Genomic DNA, 15278 nt, shown 5'->3' with positions numbered 1-15278 from the left:
CCTCATGGTCACAGGTTCACACCCGGGCAGGTCCACACAGCCTTTCATCCATCTGAAGTCAATATAATGAGTACCATTGAGTTGGGTAACAATAAACATCTGTTATTCAGAGCCAAGATACCTACGGTTAAACTTGTGCTTTACAACTACATATGTTATGTTTGCAAGGTGTACTCTGCAACCTTTGGTAGCTAATACCATGTAGTGGGCACCTGGACTCTAACAGCCTGATTCATGTAGCCAATAGCGCTCGCAAAAGGGCCAGATTCTGAGAATCTGGCCCTTTGCGAGTGCGATTTTTGCATTTGGTATTCATGATACCAAATGCAAAAATCGCTATTTAAGAAGTCGCAAATATGCGAGGAATAGCATTTAAGGAATCTCTATTAGAGATTCCTCAAATGCTATTCATGTCACATCAAGAAATTGCGATTTAGCACTTTTGGGGCCGCTATTTACCGAGAGGTCTGACCTCTCGGTAAATAGCAAAAACTCAGAGAAATGCTTTTAAAAGCATTTTTCTGAGTTGCATGTTGCACACACACATGTCCTTTGGACATGTGTGTGCGCAACACCTGTTCAAATGTGCTTTTTAGGGGTGCAACAGGGTGTCCTTTGGACACCCCTGGCACCCTTAAAATCGCTATCTTATTTGCGAGTAGCAAATTGCTACTCGCAAATAAGGGATACTCCCCATTCATTCCTATGGGCCTCTTGGCCCATAGGAATGAATGGGGAGTTTTTGCGAGTAGCAAATTGCTACTCGCAAATAAAGAACATGTAGGAATCGCTATTACATTAGCAATTCCTACATGAATGCCGTTTTGCGTGTCCTCAATAGCGAGTCGCTATGATTCGCTATTAGGGCCACGCAAAACGGATTGTACATGAATCAGGCTGTATGTCTGTCTTACTTCATTAGGTTTTTGGTTTGATTTATTATGGATCATGAAGGCGTTTAGAAGCCTAATTGTTTCGAGGCGAATAGTCAGTGAGATTGAATACTGGTTAATGGCGATGGTACAGTGAACGATTGCGACTGCTACAAGGGCCAGTGGACTGCGCCGACAGTGTTGATACAGTTCAGGGCATGTCACATACATAAGGATTGCATAGGTGCGTAGATTGATTGGTTGGAGTTTCATAATTACTTTGTTTACAATGGGATAAAAAGTGCAGGGCCCTTCGTTTCATGGCTGGTTGATCGTGGTTACAAGGGCTTGTCCAGTGGGCATTTGTGAAGCTTAAAGTAAGTTTTGAAGGAAAAGCATAAGTAGAAATAGATATACCGATGAGTACATTGAGGACAAGGCATCACTAGATGTAGCTATTACATACATAAAATGTAAAAGGTGTAAGAAAAGTATGTTTGACAGGAAACATATGAGGCATAAAAAGTGGTGAGGCGGAGAGGCACCGCGGGCGGGGGGGATAAGAAAATAAGACTAAAAAAAGCATACCTGATGCTGCCGGCCGCCTTGTGCCTCGGTATTCCTCTGGTTCCTGTTCCCAGCAGTCCCTGGATGGAGATACTCTCCATCCAATCCCCACGTTGCTCTCATGCTGCATGAGAGCAACACAGGGATTGGGCTGAGCGGGCTGGTTTAACGCTCTCTCAGGTAAAGGGAGTCTGTGCCGTTTTTTCTCCATCCAGCTGTGGAATGCAGCTGGGTTGGAAAAACCTGACTGTGCATGTCTGTTTGACTGGCCTAAAACAGCTGGCCAAACTGACATGCGCACTTATAAGTGCACTCCACTCCACTCCTCCTCCCTACTATGGCCCATCCCCGCCCCTCCCTGCACACTCTTGACTAAATCAGACTCTGAAAAATAAAACGATAATAAAATATCATTTTATTTTGTAGCTGTTGGTTCTGAGCCAATGGGGTGAAGCTCCGCCACCGTTGCGGAGGAGGCGCAGCTGCATAACAGGTAGAAGGAAGGAAGGATACTTAAATCATATTGTTAAACAGGTAGGTCCTGAATTGTGTTCTGAACTTCATGAGCGAATGGGAGTGGTGGATTTTCCTGTACAGGTTATTCTAGAGACGGGGTGTTACCAGTGAGAATCATTGGCCACATTTGTGTTTGATTGTACAGCGACAGGAATACTCTCGTCTGTTGAGTGTTGACTGCTTGAAGTGGTGTAAAAACTTTTTGGTACAGACATGTGGTGCTGTGATTTCATTCTACGTGAGACAGATCATCCTCAAATATCTTTTACTGGGAACCAGCATAGGCTTTTAAGGTAAGATTAAATAGAGTTTGGTCAAGCAGTGTGGAGTATGGTGGCAAGGAGAATGGGGTGGGATATGGTGTGTGCAGGGCTGTGCAGAGTGTTGTATGCTGTATTGATAGTAATGAGTGTTGAGCATGGAGGAGTGGACTAAAGTGTTGAGTGTTGTGGAGTACAGGCAAGCTTGAAGTCAGGTGTAAAACGCTTGCTCCCCACTTCTGTAAATATGTGCTATAAGGCACATATTTAAAGTTATATGCAGTTGTCGAACTCTTCCATTAGCAGCAAAACGGCATGAACATATATGTACTAGTCATAGGTATTCACTTGCCCTGTTATCCCTTCAGCCTCGCAAGCATCATAAACCCATCTGCGTACTTCCCAGAGTCGTTCATGGTTCAAGCAATGCCTTCCACATCAAAAGTGGCAGAAACATAAAGGCATGCTGTGCAGAGGCATGAAAGATTCCGGTGACGACTGAGAAGGTTCCTGCTAAGACCAGAGGCCTGGAGGCAGTCATCCCTCTGATCTGATCTCTCACTGCCTTTACACAGACCTTTAACTGACACCTTGTTACCGTGATATTGTTGCATGCAGACAGCAAATGCCATAACCTTTAAGCACGCTCTTTTCTTTAACACGAAATGACACACACACCAGTCAAAAAATTGCAAATACCAAGAGGTTCCTGTCATCGGCAGCTGCTAAAATACAGTTCCACACTGCCAGAGGGGTAATCTCGGTGAAAACACCAAAGCTGAAACCTGAGCAAGGAATGACTAAAAAAAATCATCAGCCAGGTATCTTTATAGTTAGTGTACTACTTTTCTTTCCATCACTTGTATGTCAAGCTTTCATAGTTTCTGATGAGTTATACGTGTATTAGTAGTGCAGGGATACAAACTTGCACTAAGGAATAAATACGTAATTAAACACTGAAATGTTCGAAGCCCCTTTGAATGCAGTGAATGGTTCAAGGCCAATAACAGATTATTTGAACCCTCTAATCTAAGGTTCGAGCGTACCTGTCTTACTGTTTTGCCTAGTATATTTTATAAAATGATACACTAAATGGGAGGAATGGTCTAATAGCATTAGAGCCCTTCTGCCTAGGGCTTGGCCAATTATTAGAGGCTGTCTTCCTCATAGCCTATTGCCAGCGGCGCAAGCCTATAACTCAGGAAGAGGGCCTTTAACAACCGTGAAAGCTCTCAGGAGTGGGCTAAGCTGTATGCTACATGACCCTGAATGATATAATATCATGTCGAGCCTACCCAAAATGTTCTAAGCTGTTTCCACTCGGACCATGGCAATACTGCATGTTCTTGCTAAACTTTACCTAATATATCTGCTGACGTTTACTGCCAGAGAGCATATGCAGACGTCACCAGCGGTTACTACCATACAACCAGATGTATGCCACTTTTTGCTACTAGCCTCTGAATGTAACAGAAATGGCTGCCGATGTTGGTGTTACTGCTTCAGCCATTACTGCCATCTCAAAATCTGGATATACGTTAGCAATGGTTGGGAGCAAACAAAGCAGCTTTTATTACCAACCAGAAATACAATCTGATTGTGAGGTTGTTCAAAATGTTTGTGTTATATGGTGCAATATTTTGCAGTGTAAGACTTTTTTTAAACTAAAGATATGTGGTGTCATTAATATTTTCTGCTTCTCTTTGTGTTAAGATGAATATAGATGAATTGAAAAGTGATTTATCAATGGCCTGGTTAATGTTTATAGGCAATGTATGTGGCTTTTATATTACAAAATATAGTTCATGAAGTTGTGTTGTTTTCAATGAGGTAAGACGAGTAGCGCATTTTCTTTTAAAATGTAAGGATCAGCTGATGTTAGACCCAGCAGTTTCTGGCTGGATGAGATGCATTGAAGCAGAGGCAGAATTCACCTTCCTAGATAGGATGAGTACAATACACTTGTCCGATAACCTGTGCTCACCCTTGAGTAGCTTGGATCAGGGGAGTTAGGCTTATCCTCAGGGTCAAAGTGTAAAGTATTGGCACAACCCCCACCCTCTCAACACACTGTGTACACTACAAAAAGACTCCACACAGTATGTATAAAATACTGCTCTTTGTATTATACACACATTCAAATCAAAACAACATACACATTGGATATATACTTTACAGTTATTTGCAATTGTCAAACTCTTCCGTTAGCAGCAGAGTGGTATGACATATATGTACTAGTCATAGGTATTCACTTGCCCCAATAACCCCTCAGCCTCATAAGCAACATATACCCATTGCTTATTTCCCAGAGGAGTTCACGATCTAAGCAATCCCTCCCATATCAAAAGTGACATCTAATGTGCCAGAAAAATATATGCAGGCTGTTCAAATGTATTCCACTTTCTCTCTAAAACATTAGCATAAAAGATGACATTCCCAATATCACATACCCCGTTCAGTTGTAATGGTAAAGAAATCACAGGTTCTGACTACACCTGGTGTCTCATCCCTCAGCCACCCAAACTACACCAGTCAACGATACATGTTGCACCCACTGGCGATACTTTGATTAGATTGTCGGGACCACCTGAAGCAGAAGGAAACAGTTACGTGTTCACCTCCATCCAGATCTGGTCCTCAGGCACTCAGAGTCACCTTCACGAGTGCAGGATCCCTACCCCCATAGGCAAAAGACTGCGACACCGAAAGCTGACTTGCTTCCAGTTTGGAGGTGCGAGCTGTAGTTGCCCAAGGCAGGCAACCGTAGATGAACACACAGCACAACTGGACCCCTCACGTCCAGTCCCGGTACACTCAACAACAGAGTATCTTGTGGCGTGGGCCCAGGGAGAGGGAGCCGGCGACCTCGGACTGACAGCGCGATGTCAAACACTGTCAGCCTCTTTATCTGGAGGTCAGAGACAGTCTAGGCTGCCAGCTTCTGTCCTGTAGACTCGGAAAACGTCCCCCAACACCCCTCGGACTCCACACTCTACAGAGTGCAAGCTAGCACAGGCTTCCTGTTGTAAGCTCGGGTCCCTCGGACTCAGCAAACTTCCCCCAAACTCCTCAAACGCCTCATGCTACAGCACCTCCAGATGGGTGCTGATCATTACAAGCACACTTCTTGGCACAGTGTGATCACTGCACAAGTCAGGATGGTCCTTGTCCCAATCGATGATCACTTCCATCCAATCCTGCCATACGCGGTTCTTATGATCTCGTGGAATCGGGAAGATCCTTTCTGTCCCTGGGATCTCATGGACAGGAGGCCAGACAACACAGCCCTTGGAAAGTGCAGAGGGACCCGCGCCATGACAGGCGGCAACTGGCTGCAGGCCAGCAACATACAGGTAAAATCTACCAAGTGATAGTCCCCTACCTAGTGCACAACAAGCCACAGGACACCTCAAGCCTGCAGATAATCCAGTTGTAGTCCCTCCACCCCAATAGATCCTCTTATTGATGCCCCAGCATCAAACCAGCGTAGCATGGTTCCAATAGTACAAGTGTCTCTAAATCCTGAGGACAGAGCCCCGGTAGTTATAGCCAGAACGGCCTTTGCAGATGGGATCATTTCAAAAGGTCACCTTTGAAATGCATGGGCACTCTCTAAATTTTGTCTTGTCTGCCATCCTACACAGGGAGGCTTGATCAATATCTTTAGTGGGACCAAACCCTGCCCTTGGAATGCAGGTGGCAATTCCACCCCCTCTTATCCGTGCCAGGAAGGCCCCTCACATCTTATCCGTGCCAGGAAGGCCCCTCACAGTGAAAGGTCTCCAGTTTTCCTTGAGCCATAAGTTTATGGCTGTCTTATCAGGACTTCAAAGATGTAGCTGTCCCCCAGCACCCAGATGTGGATTGGAGATAGGCTGACAAGCACAGAAATGCCCCCTTTCCCCAAAGTGGTATTTCCACATTAGTAATGTTGAACCCACTTGTACCACCAGTGAGGATTTGCCATTACTAACTCATTGATATCAAACATTATGCTACCACTCTTCTGAACATAGGAAATACAGCTCAATAGCCTTTTCATATATCCCTCATGTCAATACAATGTGAGAAGCGGGTCCTACTGTACCTAACAAACCATCTGGTGCCTTTCACCACCAGGGCATGTAGCGCACACATGCACATTCCCTATCTCTTCCGGACACTGCTCCCATCCCTCAAGGAGTACTGCAATATCGGGAGAGACATGCAGAGCCTTGGCCAGTAGCTTTTAAAATGCCACACTGAGTAACAGTAACCAGCACACACAGGCCCCGCCATGGCAAACCTGTGGCATGTTTGAAGAGCTACCTCTGTGGGTGGCACAGCCAGTGCTGCAGGCCCTCAGAAGAGCATGGATGGCAGCCCACTGCTTAAAACCTAATGGCAGTAAGACAGTAGTAATGCTAATGGGAAAAGCGCCTCCTATCTGGACATCAGCTTGGTGGCCGGAACCACTTGGCCAGCTCCAAACCCCTAAAACCGAAGTCAAGAACCTTGGAGTTTGGCTTGATTCCAACCTGACATATGAAAATCAAATCCGAAAAATAACAGGCAAATGTTTCGGAATGCTGAAAACCCTACGGAAAGTCATTGACCTACTACCGGTTCAAGCCAGAAAAACTATAATACATGCAGTGGTCACCTCTCAGATTGACTACGGCAATGTACTATACCTAGGTGTAGCAAACAAAAGGCAGAGGAAGCTGCAATCAGTCCAAAACGCAGCTGCCCGGCCAGTGCTGAATCTACCAGAAGATCATCCAACACAAAGGCCCTGGCCAAATTGCATTGTTTGCCTATGGTCAAGATGATCCTGTTCAAAGCAATGTGCTTCTGCCATCATATTCTAGCAAATAAAGGCCCAAGTTATCTACAAGACATGATTACACCCTACACCCCCAGTACAAGCCTAAGATCTTAAGGAAAGTCATTGGTAATAGTACCCAGATTTAGGAAGGCAAGGCTAGGAGGCTGCTCTTTCAAATACCTGGCAGCAAAACATTGAAATTCATTACCAATGGATTTGAGGAAAGAGCTTTTTCTGCCTGTAGGATCAGGCTGAAAACTTGTTTTTTTCCCAACCTATAAACCTTAATAGACCTTGAAGCATTACAGCTGGGCTCTCCTACCTATCTTGTGTCATTACTGAGTTTCTGCTCAGCGCGGGGACCCACCGTTGGTGTAACCAGGCGCTCTATAAATGCTGATGATGATGATTTGAGTTACATGCCCTGGGTATGTGTCTTACCCCTAGACAAGGGGCTTACAGCTTACTCAAATCAGCCAATCATGGGTACACCAATGACTAGTATGTATATGACAAGCACAGGTTTTGGGCACTGAATGGCAGTGTCGAAAGTGCTCAAAGTAATAAGTCTAGCACATAGATCAGCGGAAAACCACCGGGAGGGACAAAAGCAAAACTTCGAGGGAAAGCACCCTAGAAAGGGCCATTTCCAACAGCTGGTATTACTGTTTATCTGTAACACCCCATATTTAAATATATGATATAATCATATGGTCAGAGCAAATACATGCACGTATAATCCATGATGCACTAGCAGGCTTAGAAACAGTTTAAATGACTCTTGGGGTCTCTACTCTGCCTTTGGTCTCAGTCTCCCTCTCTCTCAATCGCTCTTCCTTTATCTCTTTCTCTTCATTCCTCTCCTTGTGCTATGACTGATGCCGTAAGCTGTTGAGGCTCAGATATGCCATGGGTTGCTTCAGTAAGTCTCAGTGGATTAGGCGCACAGTGCTGAGAGCTGTTTTTGACCTGGTGGCCAAAGATGGAGATGTCGGCATTGTGACCCCAGCCTTTTATCTTTTTAAGTCAGGTAGTACTAATTGCATTCTATGTAACCTGCTTTGGGGCAGCTGTTTCGAGATTGCAACACATTTCTGACATGGGTTAATAGATATACATTTTCGCATTCTTAAAGTCTGATTAGTGCTGTGAAAGGGAAAGTGGTGGACAGCTCCAAATGTTCCTTTCTATTGAGTTCGATGCAGCTAGAAGGGGATTTAAAATCACCTTGGGTGGACCAATTTCAAATGTACTTGCGCTTGCATATATTAAACATTGTGTTGTTGAGCCACAGTAATAGGCCCCGCCCTTCATCGGCGTCATTTTGCAGGGGACAGTGCCCTTCCTCTATAAAGATAGGAGAGTTTTTTTAAAAATAATATTTTTTGTGTCTTTTAAGTACCTCCTACAGTACAATATTTCAACTTTACCCTTAAGCCTTAGGCTTAATCAGCTTGTTTACAGGTCCACACATCGGGCAGGACATATCAATTCTAAGCATGATCTGGTGAGGATAACTAATGCTCTACCCCTTACACCCTGGTGTGCTTCCCTTCTGTTTTAAACCGCATGCGCGCTAGCGGTTTTCCCGCTGCGCGCTGCGATTTGAAAAAAGCCACGTTACATGACGAGCTCAGCTCATCATCAGCGTGCGGGCGTCGTCGCTCATGACGAGCTCAGCTCGTCATGAGCGCGGAAGTGGTTAAATAATCACGCATGAGACCCCACATCACACATGAGAGATCATCTAAAGTTTCTTGTTTTTTGGGCAAAGTTAACTTGGACAATGTCATGTCTGCATTCAATTTTCATCCTTTTGCATGTTCTAATGATATCAATTGTAAGGCCATCATCTTTGATAACTAGGTGCAAGGCTCACTTGATAAAATAGCCCCTCAATGTTCATTGAAACCTAAAGGATTGCCACCATCAGCCCCTAGGTTCACCGGCAACTTCATGGATGCAAAGAGAAGATGGAAGTAATTGGAATGTATTTGGAGAACAAAGAATGAAACAGAGGCAAAAATTCTATATGGAAAAGCAATTTGTGACATCAAAAATGTTTAAAGGGGCACAAGCAGGATACTGTACTTCAGTGATTTTCAGTTCAAAAACCCTAGCTGGGGAGTTGTTTGCCATTGTTAATCAATTGAGCCACCCCGAGGTGGAGAAAATTACACCCTTATCTTCACAATCTCTGTGTGATAATCTTGCTATGCTCTTTAAATAGAAAAAAAAAAGATTTTTTAAATATCTGAAACCCTTTGCTCTTCCTTCTCTATTGAACACAGAGTTTTTCTCTCATACAGGTTCCAACTTGGGAGAGTTTATTCCACTCAGTCAGTTCAAAGCACAGCAAGATTAAAAAAAGCCAAATGTGGCTCCCATCTTGACCCATGCCCTCCACACCGCTTGCAGCTTGCTACAGGCACTACGGATCTTATCTTAACAATCCTTCTTAATTTCTCTCAGGAATCTGCCAGAGAAAGGGTTATGATCTTGCCTCACCTGAAAAAGTCAGCAGGTGATCCTATAGTTCTGTCTAATTATAGACTTATGTTTACCTTATCAGCAAAGCTGTCAACCTTCAACTGTGAGGCTACCTTGAGTCGAACAATCTGCTTGATTCATTGTAATCAGCTTTCATCCTTTTATAGCACTGATTCAGCATGATGGGCCATGAACGATGATCTTAGGTTTATTTTAGACCAGGGCTGGTTGCTGAGCTGGTTCTTCTTGACCTCTCCACAGCCTTTGATATTGTCTTTGATACACATAACATCTAACAAGGCTGTCAGAATTTGGAATCTGCAGAAAAGCATTGGCTAGACTCTTTTCTCACACAACACAGATTCTAACTCAGTAGTCTTACCTTTCACCCCTTTTTTCATCTCTTGTGGAGTACCCCACTGAGGCCCATGTTGTTCAACATTTAGATCTTTCTATTGTCTTCTATTGACAATTCTTTTGGCTTCAATTTAGTATCTTATGCAGATGAAACTCAAATGATAATATCAATAGCTGAAAATCTGAAATGACTAAAACTCATTTTCTGTAGTGATTGACAGAAATTGTGATACAGATGAGGTCCAATTGTTTGAAATTAATTGAGAAAAAACGGAGGTTCTGGTGTTTGGTAGACAGTCAATTGACTGGTCTCCATAACAGTGTACCTCAGAACATGGCAGTCCCTTCTCCTCTGCTGCTACAGCAACGAATCTACACATTACCTTTGATAACCATCTTTCTTTTGACACCCATATTTGTCATGTGGCAGCAACCTACTTTTTGATACCTTGGGTGCTTTTCTAAATTCTCTTGCTTATTTTGCTTTCTTCATGTAAGATAGAGGCCAAGCACTGGTTGTTTCCAGAATAGATTATGATCATTCTTTATACCTGAGGGCTTCTCAGTAGTGCATGCAAAAGTTACATATTCTGCAGAACGCGGCAGCAAGTGGGGTCTATTTCTGACCACATGTTATAGCCTTATTCGAAAGCTAAATATGTCAATTAGGAGTTAGATAGTTTTGCCATGTTTTAGGGGTCTGATTAGCAGTGTCCTAGTGCAGAGAGTCAAAAACCAACAACATCAGGCCAAATAAAATGGGGGTGACAACAAGGAAAAAGTGGGGGCGATCACTCAAGAGGATCTTTGTCTCACATGTATACATAGCTGTGAGCTCATTCCATCAGTAGCTCCGACCTGCAACAAAATAAACAGTCAAAGTGCAGAACTGCAGCCTTGCAACTCTGCAGTTGTCCGAGTTACACTAACTTGCAGTAGGCAACAAAACTGAGCTCAAGGTGTATGTCCTTAGTTCAAGCAGCACTAACAGGATCAAGTCTCCAAGAGATATTACTGTTGCATCAAGAAGCTCGCGGGCATGCTAGGACTGAGCTAGGACATGACCTGCCAGTATCAGGTGAAAGCAAGAAATACTATCTCAGGTTGAGTAAGCCTTTCATAAACGCCTTCTTTCCTCATTCCACTTTTTCACAAAAGCCATAGTTTTAGGCACAAACACTAAAGTAGTCCATGAGATGCAACTGGTGTGGGAAATAAGACAAGCATGAAATAACATACCATTCGTGTTCCTCAACTATGCCTCCTTTGGTGAAAGAATCATATAGTCTTCCGTAGGGAAAAGGTGGTCGCTCTGATGCATTTTGACTGTGTGCCGAAAGTCTTATTACATTTCACCTAAATCAATACATGTTTCTTCCAACATTCTTTGCCAACCTATCGTCATCCGCAGACAGTACACTTTAGAACCTGGACATTGTAATACTATCCATTTCTGCCCTATCACGGTGTTCGTTATGTATCAGGTGCGATAAATAACACATATTAAGAGTTAGTGGAGAAGAAAATGCAGATTTAAATTTTTAACGCACCAAAATCCACATGGTATGGCAAATACCATATGACGTTCCCACGTTAAATTTCAGCAGGTTTGAAATGCCGAATGTTAATGACAGTTGGAGTATTTAACGCATTCAATAAGGTGGGCTATGATTTCTACACTCATTATATGTTGCAAGCTGGTGCTTCATTTGGAATAGTTTTGTAGAATATATTAATCTGAGCTCCTTCCAGCTTTGACTCTGGGCATCTCTTCATATGGATTTTGTTCTTGGCAATCAAAGCTGAAGGAAAGGGTCCTGAGGGAGTAAGGGTAGGTGTAAGTGTACTTTACTTACCATAGTGGCTTTTGCACTCCTACTTTGTTTCTCTTCCTGATACTGTATCATCTGCCACCCCAGCTCCAGAGAATACAAGTGTATCTCATTTAGTAGCACAAAGAGGATAAGAGCTGATGAGGGAAACTAAGATGCAAATCTGAATAGGTTGAATGATGGATGAAGCTAGGGCTGGTCACTGCTCTTTTTTTACCATGATAACAGGTGATCTCCCTCCCTCCCTCCATCTAAAGGGCATTTGACTGGGTAAGAGTACAAAGGTAACTTGTAATATTCACAATACGCTTTATACTCCTTGTTTCAAATGTTTGCCATAGTGTGTAAATTTCAGTTTTTTCTGTCTTTTCAGGAGCACCATTTTAAGATTGTCTTTTTGCTTCTTTCAGCTGACATCATTTCTACAGTTGAGTTCAACCACACTGGAGAACTTCTGGCGACTGGGGACAAGGGGGGTCGGGTTGTTATATTCCAAAGGGAGCCCGAGGTAAGTGCACTGATTTTGTATCTTTCTGTGATCTCAGCATGATTGTGAGTTAAACAACGCTGTTGCTGAGGGATTTGTCACTGCCTTACACAGCATGGTACCAATTATGAGAATGGTGGAAGATGAAAATGTGTATCAATACTTTTACAAATGTATGTATGCTTGCGTCTGCTAATCTTCCATCCTATTATTGAAAGTACAGCCTATCAATCAGATCATATTAATCGAACCTCACAAACCTACGTGCTAGTATTGTTAGGACAAACTTTATTCCTTACTACATCAGCGTTGATGCTCCATGTAATGAAACTCTGATGGGAGACTTCAGGCTGGGTACCAGATTTTTGCTCCTTTTGATACCAAAAATGTCTTGCTTATCAGTGGCGAAACCACCAGAGTTGAGGATTCGAATCAGATCCCAATATTCTTTTTCTTGTTTCAATATTACCAGGGCAAACTTGTCCAAGGGCATTGGAACGCTTTAAATGTGCGCCAGATTAATTTGCACAAGGTCGACAACATTTTGTTTTTTAGGAGCCGGGAGATTAAGCGATTTGCCCAGAATCACAGGATATTGAGCAGACATCGGGCTCACAGCTGGTTCCACAGTTCTAAAGTCAGTAGATGTTTAAAACCTGGGACCATTTTTAAAGTTGTCACCAGAATACAGAAAACCTGTGATTCCACACCAGTGGTAGATTAGCTATACAAATGCCAATGTCTGAGTATATGTTTTTTAAGTCATTGTACAGCTTAGGGAAGGGTATCACATAGAGTAATATAGGTTTATTCTTTCTGTCCTGGTTCTACAATTAATAGAGACAAACTTCCAATCAATATTACAAGCAGAAGACAATCCTCTGGAAAAGCGATCCTATTTTAATATGTCCTCATCTACTTCAACAAAGGCTACAACGTCTATTCAGAGTAAGGCTTGTCATTTGGACTTGCTCACGTGAGAGACACATTTGATACTACAGTAGACGTAATGAGATTGTAGAAAGAGCTGGTTTAAATATTTCTTCACAGATGAGGACTAGAGAACACATTCCTGATTCCACTGGACTATATCACCCCTCTACCATCTTTATGCCTTCATTTCATATGGCCTAATAAATATTAGCACTTGAAAGCTTAGTTTTGTCTGGTACTAACTCAGTAACTAACCAGAAACAAATATGTTGATTTTAATCTACCCAAAACTAGAATGCCTGTGTTAAGTGTTCTTGGAAAAAACGTGTACACTATTGTCAAACCTGCCCACAAAGGTGGTGTGATTGTACAGGATACATTTAATATGATGAGGCTGCATCACATCAGTTGGAATTCGAAGCATATTACCAAAAATTAACAAAGGCTCTTTCCAAGGAATTGCAGTTAAATTTGCCACCAATAATCTTATGAAACATATTGGCCCGTTTTTTAAAATAGGCACCTATCACACTGGTGTCGATGAGATCTTGGTACAAATGGCTCCACTCCTTCTCAAGAGATGGTCTCCATAATAAAGAAGTTTCTACACCCTAAAGCATGTTGTGCTTCAAAACACCTTTCACGGAAATTGAGCTCCACTCTCTCTGCAATCCTTCTTTAGTTGAAGCTACAATGCCTGGAACCTGGAAAAATGCCTGAGTCCCTTATAGACGAAACCAACTGAAAATACCAATGTTTTAGCAAACTACTTCCATTCGCTTCCAAGGTCGTCAAAAAACGTATGAATAATCCACGTTCTGATTGTACGTAAGTAAATGTTGCGCTGGCCCCCCCACTCCCAATCTGATTCTGTTTCTTATTTGGACTGGAGTGGATCCTCTGCTCTGATCCTCATTGACCTGTCTGCAGTGTTTAGTAGAGTCTCCCATGCTATCCTCATGAAATGTTTGCATCGTTTTGGTATTTGTCTCTGGGCTCTTCACTGGCTTTACTCCTTTCTTACAAGGAAAATGCAAGCTGCCTAGCTACCCCCTTTCAGTCTACAAGCACCCAGCGTCTCTGTGGCACACTCCAAGGCTCTTCATTGAGTTTAACTCTTTTTAATGCTCATATGATCCCTCTGAAGCCAATAGTCAAATCTTTGGTACTGACTTTGTCCCTTAGACGAGGATACCCAGATAATTGTTCCTACCTCAAGTATGCATTCAATCCTGTTTTTGTTATTGTATGCCTTCAATCGACAAGTCAGTTGCTAAAAATTAAATTGGGATTAAACAGAGGTAGTCATGTTTGGTTAGCTAGACAACTTCTGGTCCTCGGTTTGGTGGCCTGCTGACCTCTGCAGCACTCCCAAGCCAACTCATGATCACAACTGGAATATGGCGACAGAAACTAGCCAAGTATTGTCCACCTGCTTTGCTATGATTAAAAAGCTTGGGAACGTTTTTGTTTGTCTTCCAATAGGAGCACGTAAAAGTGATGTTGAAAACTCAGTTACCACATGGCTAGATTACCGGAATGCCCTATATCTGGGCATCCCAGCTTCACAGACTTCAGGTGTTACAAAATTCCTCTGCAAGATTAATACTCAGCCTGCCTGCTTGTACCTCTGTCTTGCCTTCAGTAGCTTCACTTGCTCCTAGTCCACAAATGGGCCTTATTCAAACACAAAGAACTCAAAGCCTTTCACGGTAAAGGCCCACGCTACCTGAAGAGAAGATTCGCTTTTTTTACCATACCACGCGCCTATTGCACTCCTCAAATCATAGTATGGCCTCTATTCCTCATATTGGTCACTTTGAATTTTGCAGGCAATATTGCTCTTATCTCTTGAAGCACTCTTCCACTCTGTGCGTACCAAATTTCTTGCTTCTGGGGAAGAACATGGCGGCGGCGCACTAGCTCGTCGCGGTGCTTCAGGTAGATCCCCACAGGACAGTCCCGCTGAACAGATGAGTGCGCGACCGCGGAGGCCCTGAATGAGGCACTTTTCTTGAAATTGTGTAACTGTAGATATTGGAATATCTGCGCTTACTTCTAACGGATCCTGTTTTTCATTTTCTCCGTCCCGATGGTGGTTGCCTGGCGAAGCGGCTGGTGTGGTGCAGGAGTCCTCTTTCCGTCTCCATGCTCCCT

The 15278-nt window shown here is 43.2% G+C and overlaps 1 protein-coding gene across 2 annotated transcripts in view; it reads left to right on the top strand.

Annotated features, from left to right (window-relative positions):
- Positions 1–15278, top strand: part of PPP2R2C (protein phosphatase 2 regulatory subunit Bgamma) — a 597242-nt gene that overhangs the window by 182668 nt on the left and 399296 nt on the right. For both annotated transcript variants that reach the window (XM_078678502.1, XM_078678501.1), the window contains one exon: positions 12112–12209. In XM_078678502.1, coding sequence (XP_078534628.1) covers positions 12112–12209 — 98 coding nt within the window. The remainder of the gene's footprint in view (positions 1–12111; positions 12210–15278) is intronic.

Source organism: Lissotriton helveticus, chromosome 2_2 (genome assembly GCF_964261635.1).
Source record: "Lissotriton helveticus chromosome 2_2, aLisHel1.1, whole genome shotgun sequence".
Classification (NCBI taxonomy): Eukaryota; Metazoa; Chordata; class Amphibia; order Caudata; family Salamandridae; genus Lissotriton; species Lissotriton helveticus.
Note: the sequence above shows the minus strand (reverse complement) of the source record. Positions and strands in the feature narration are given on the sequence as shown.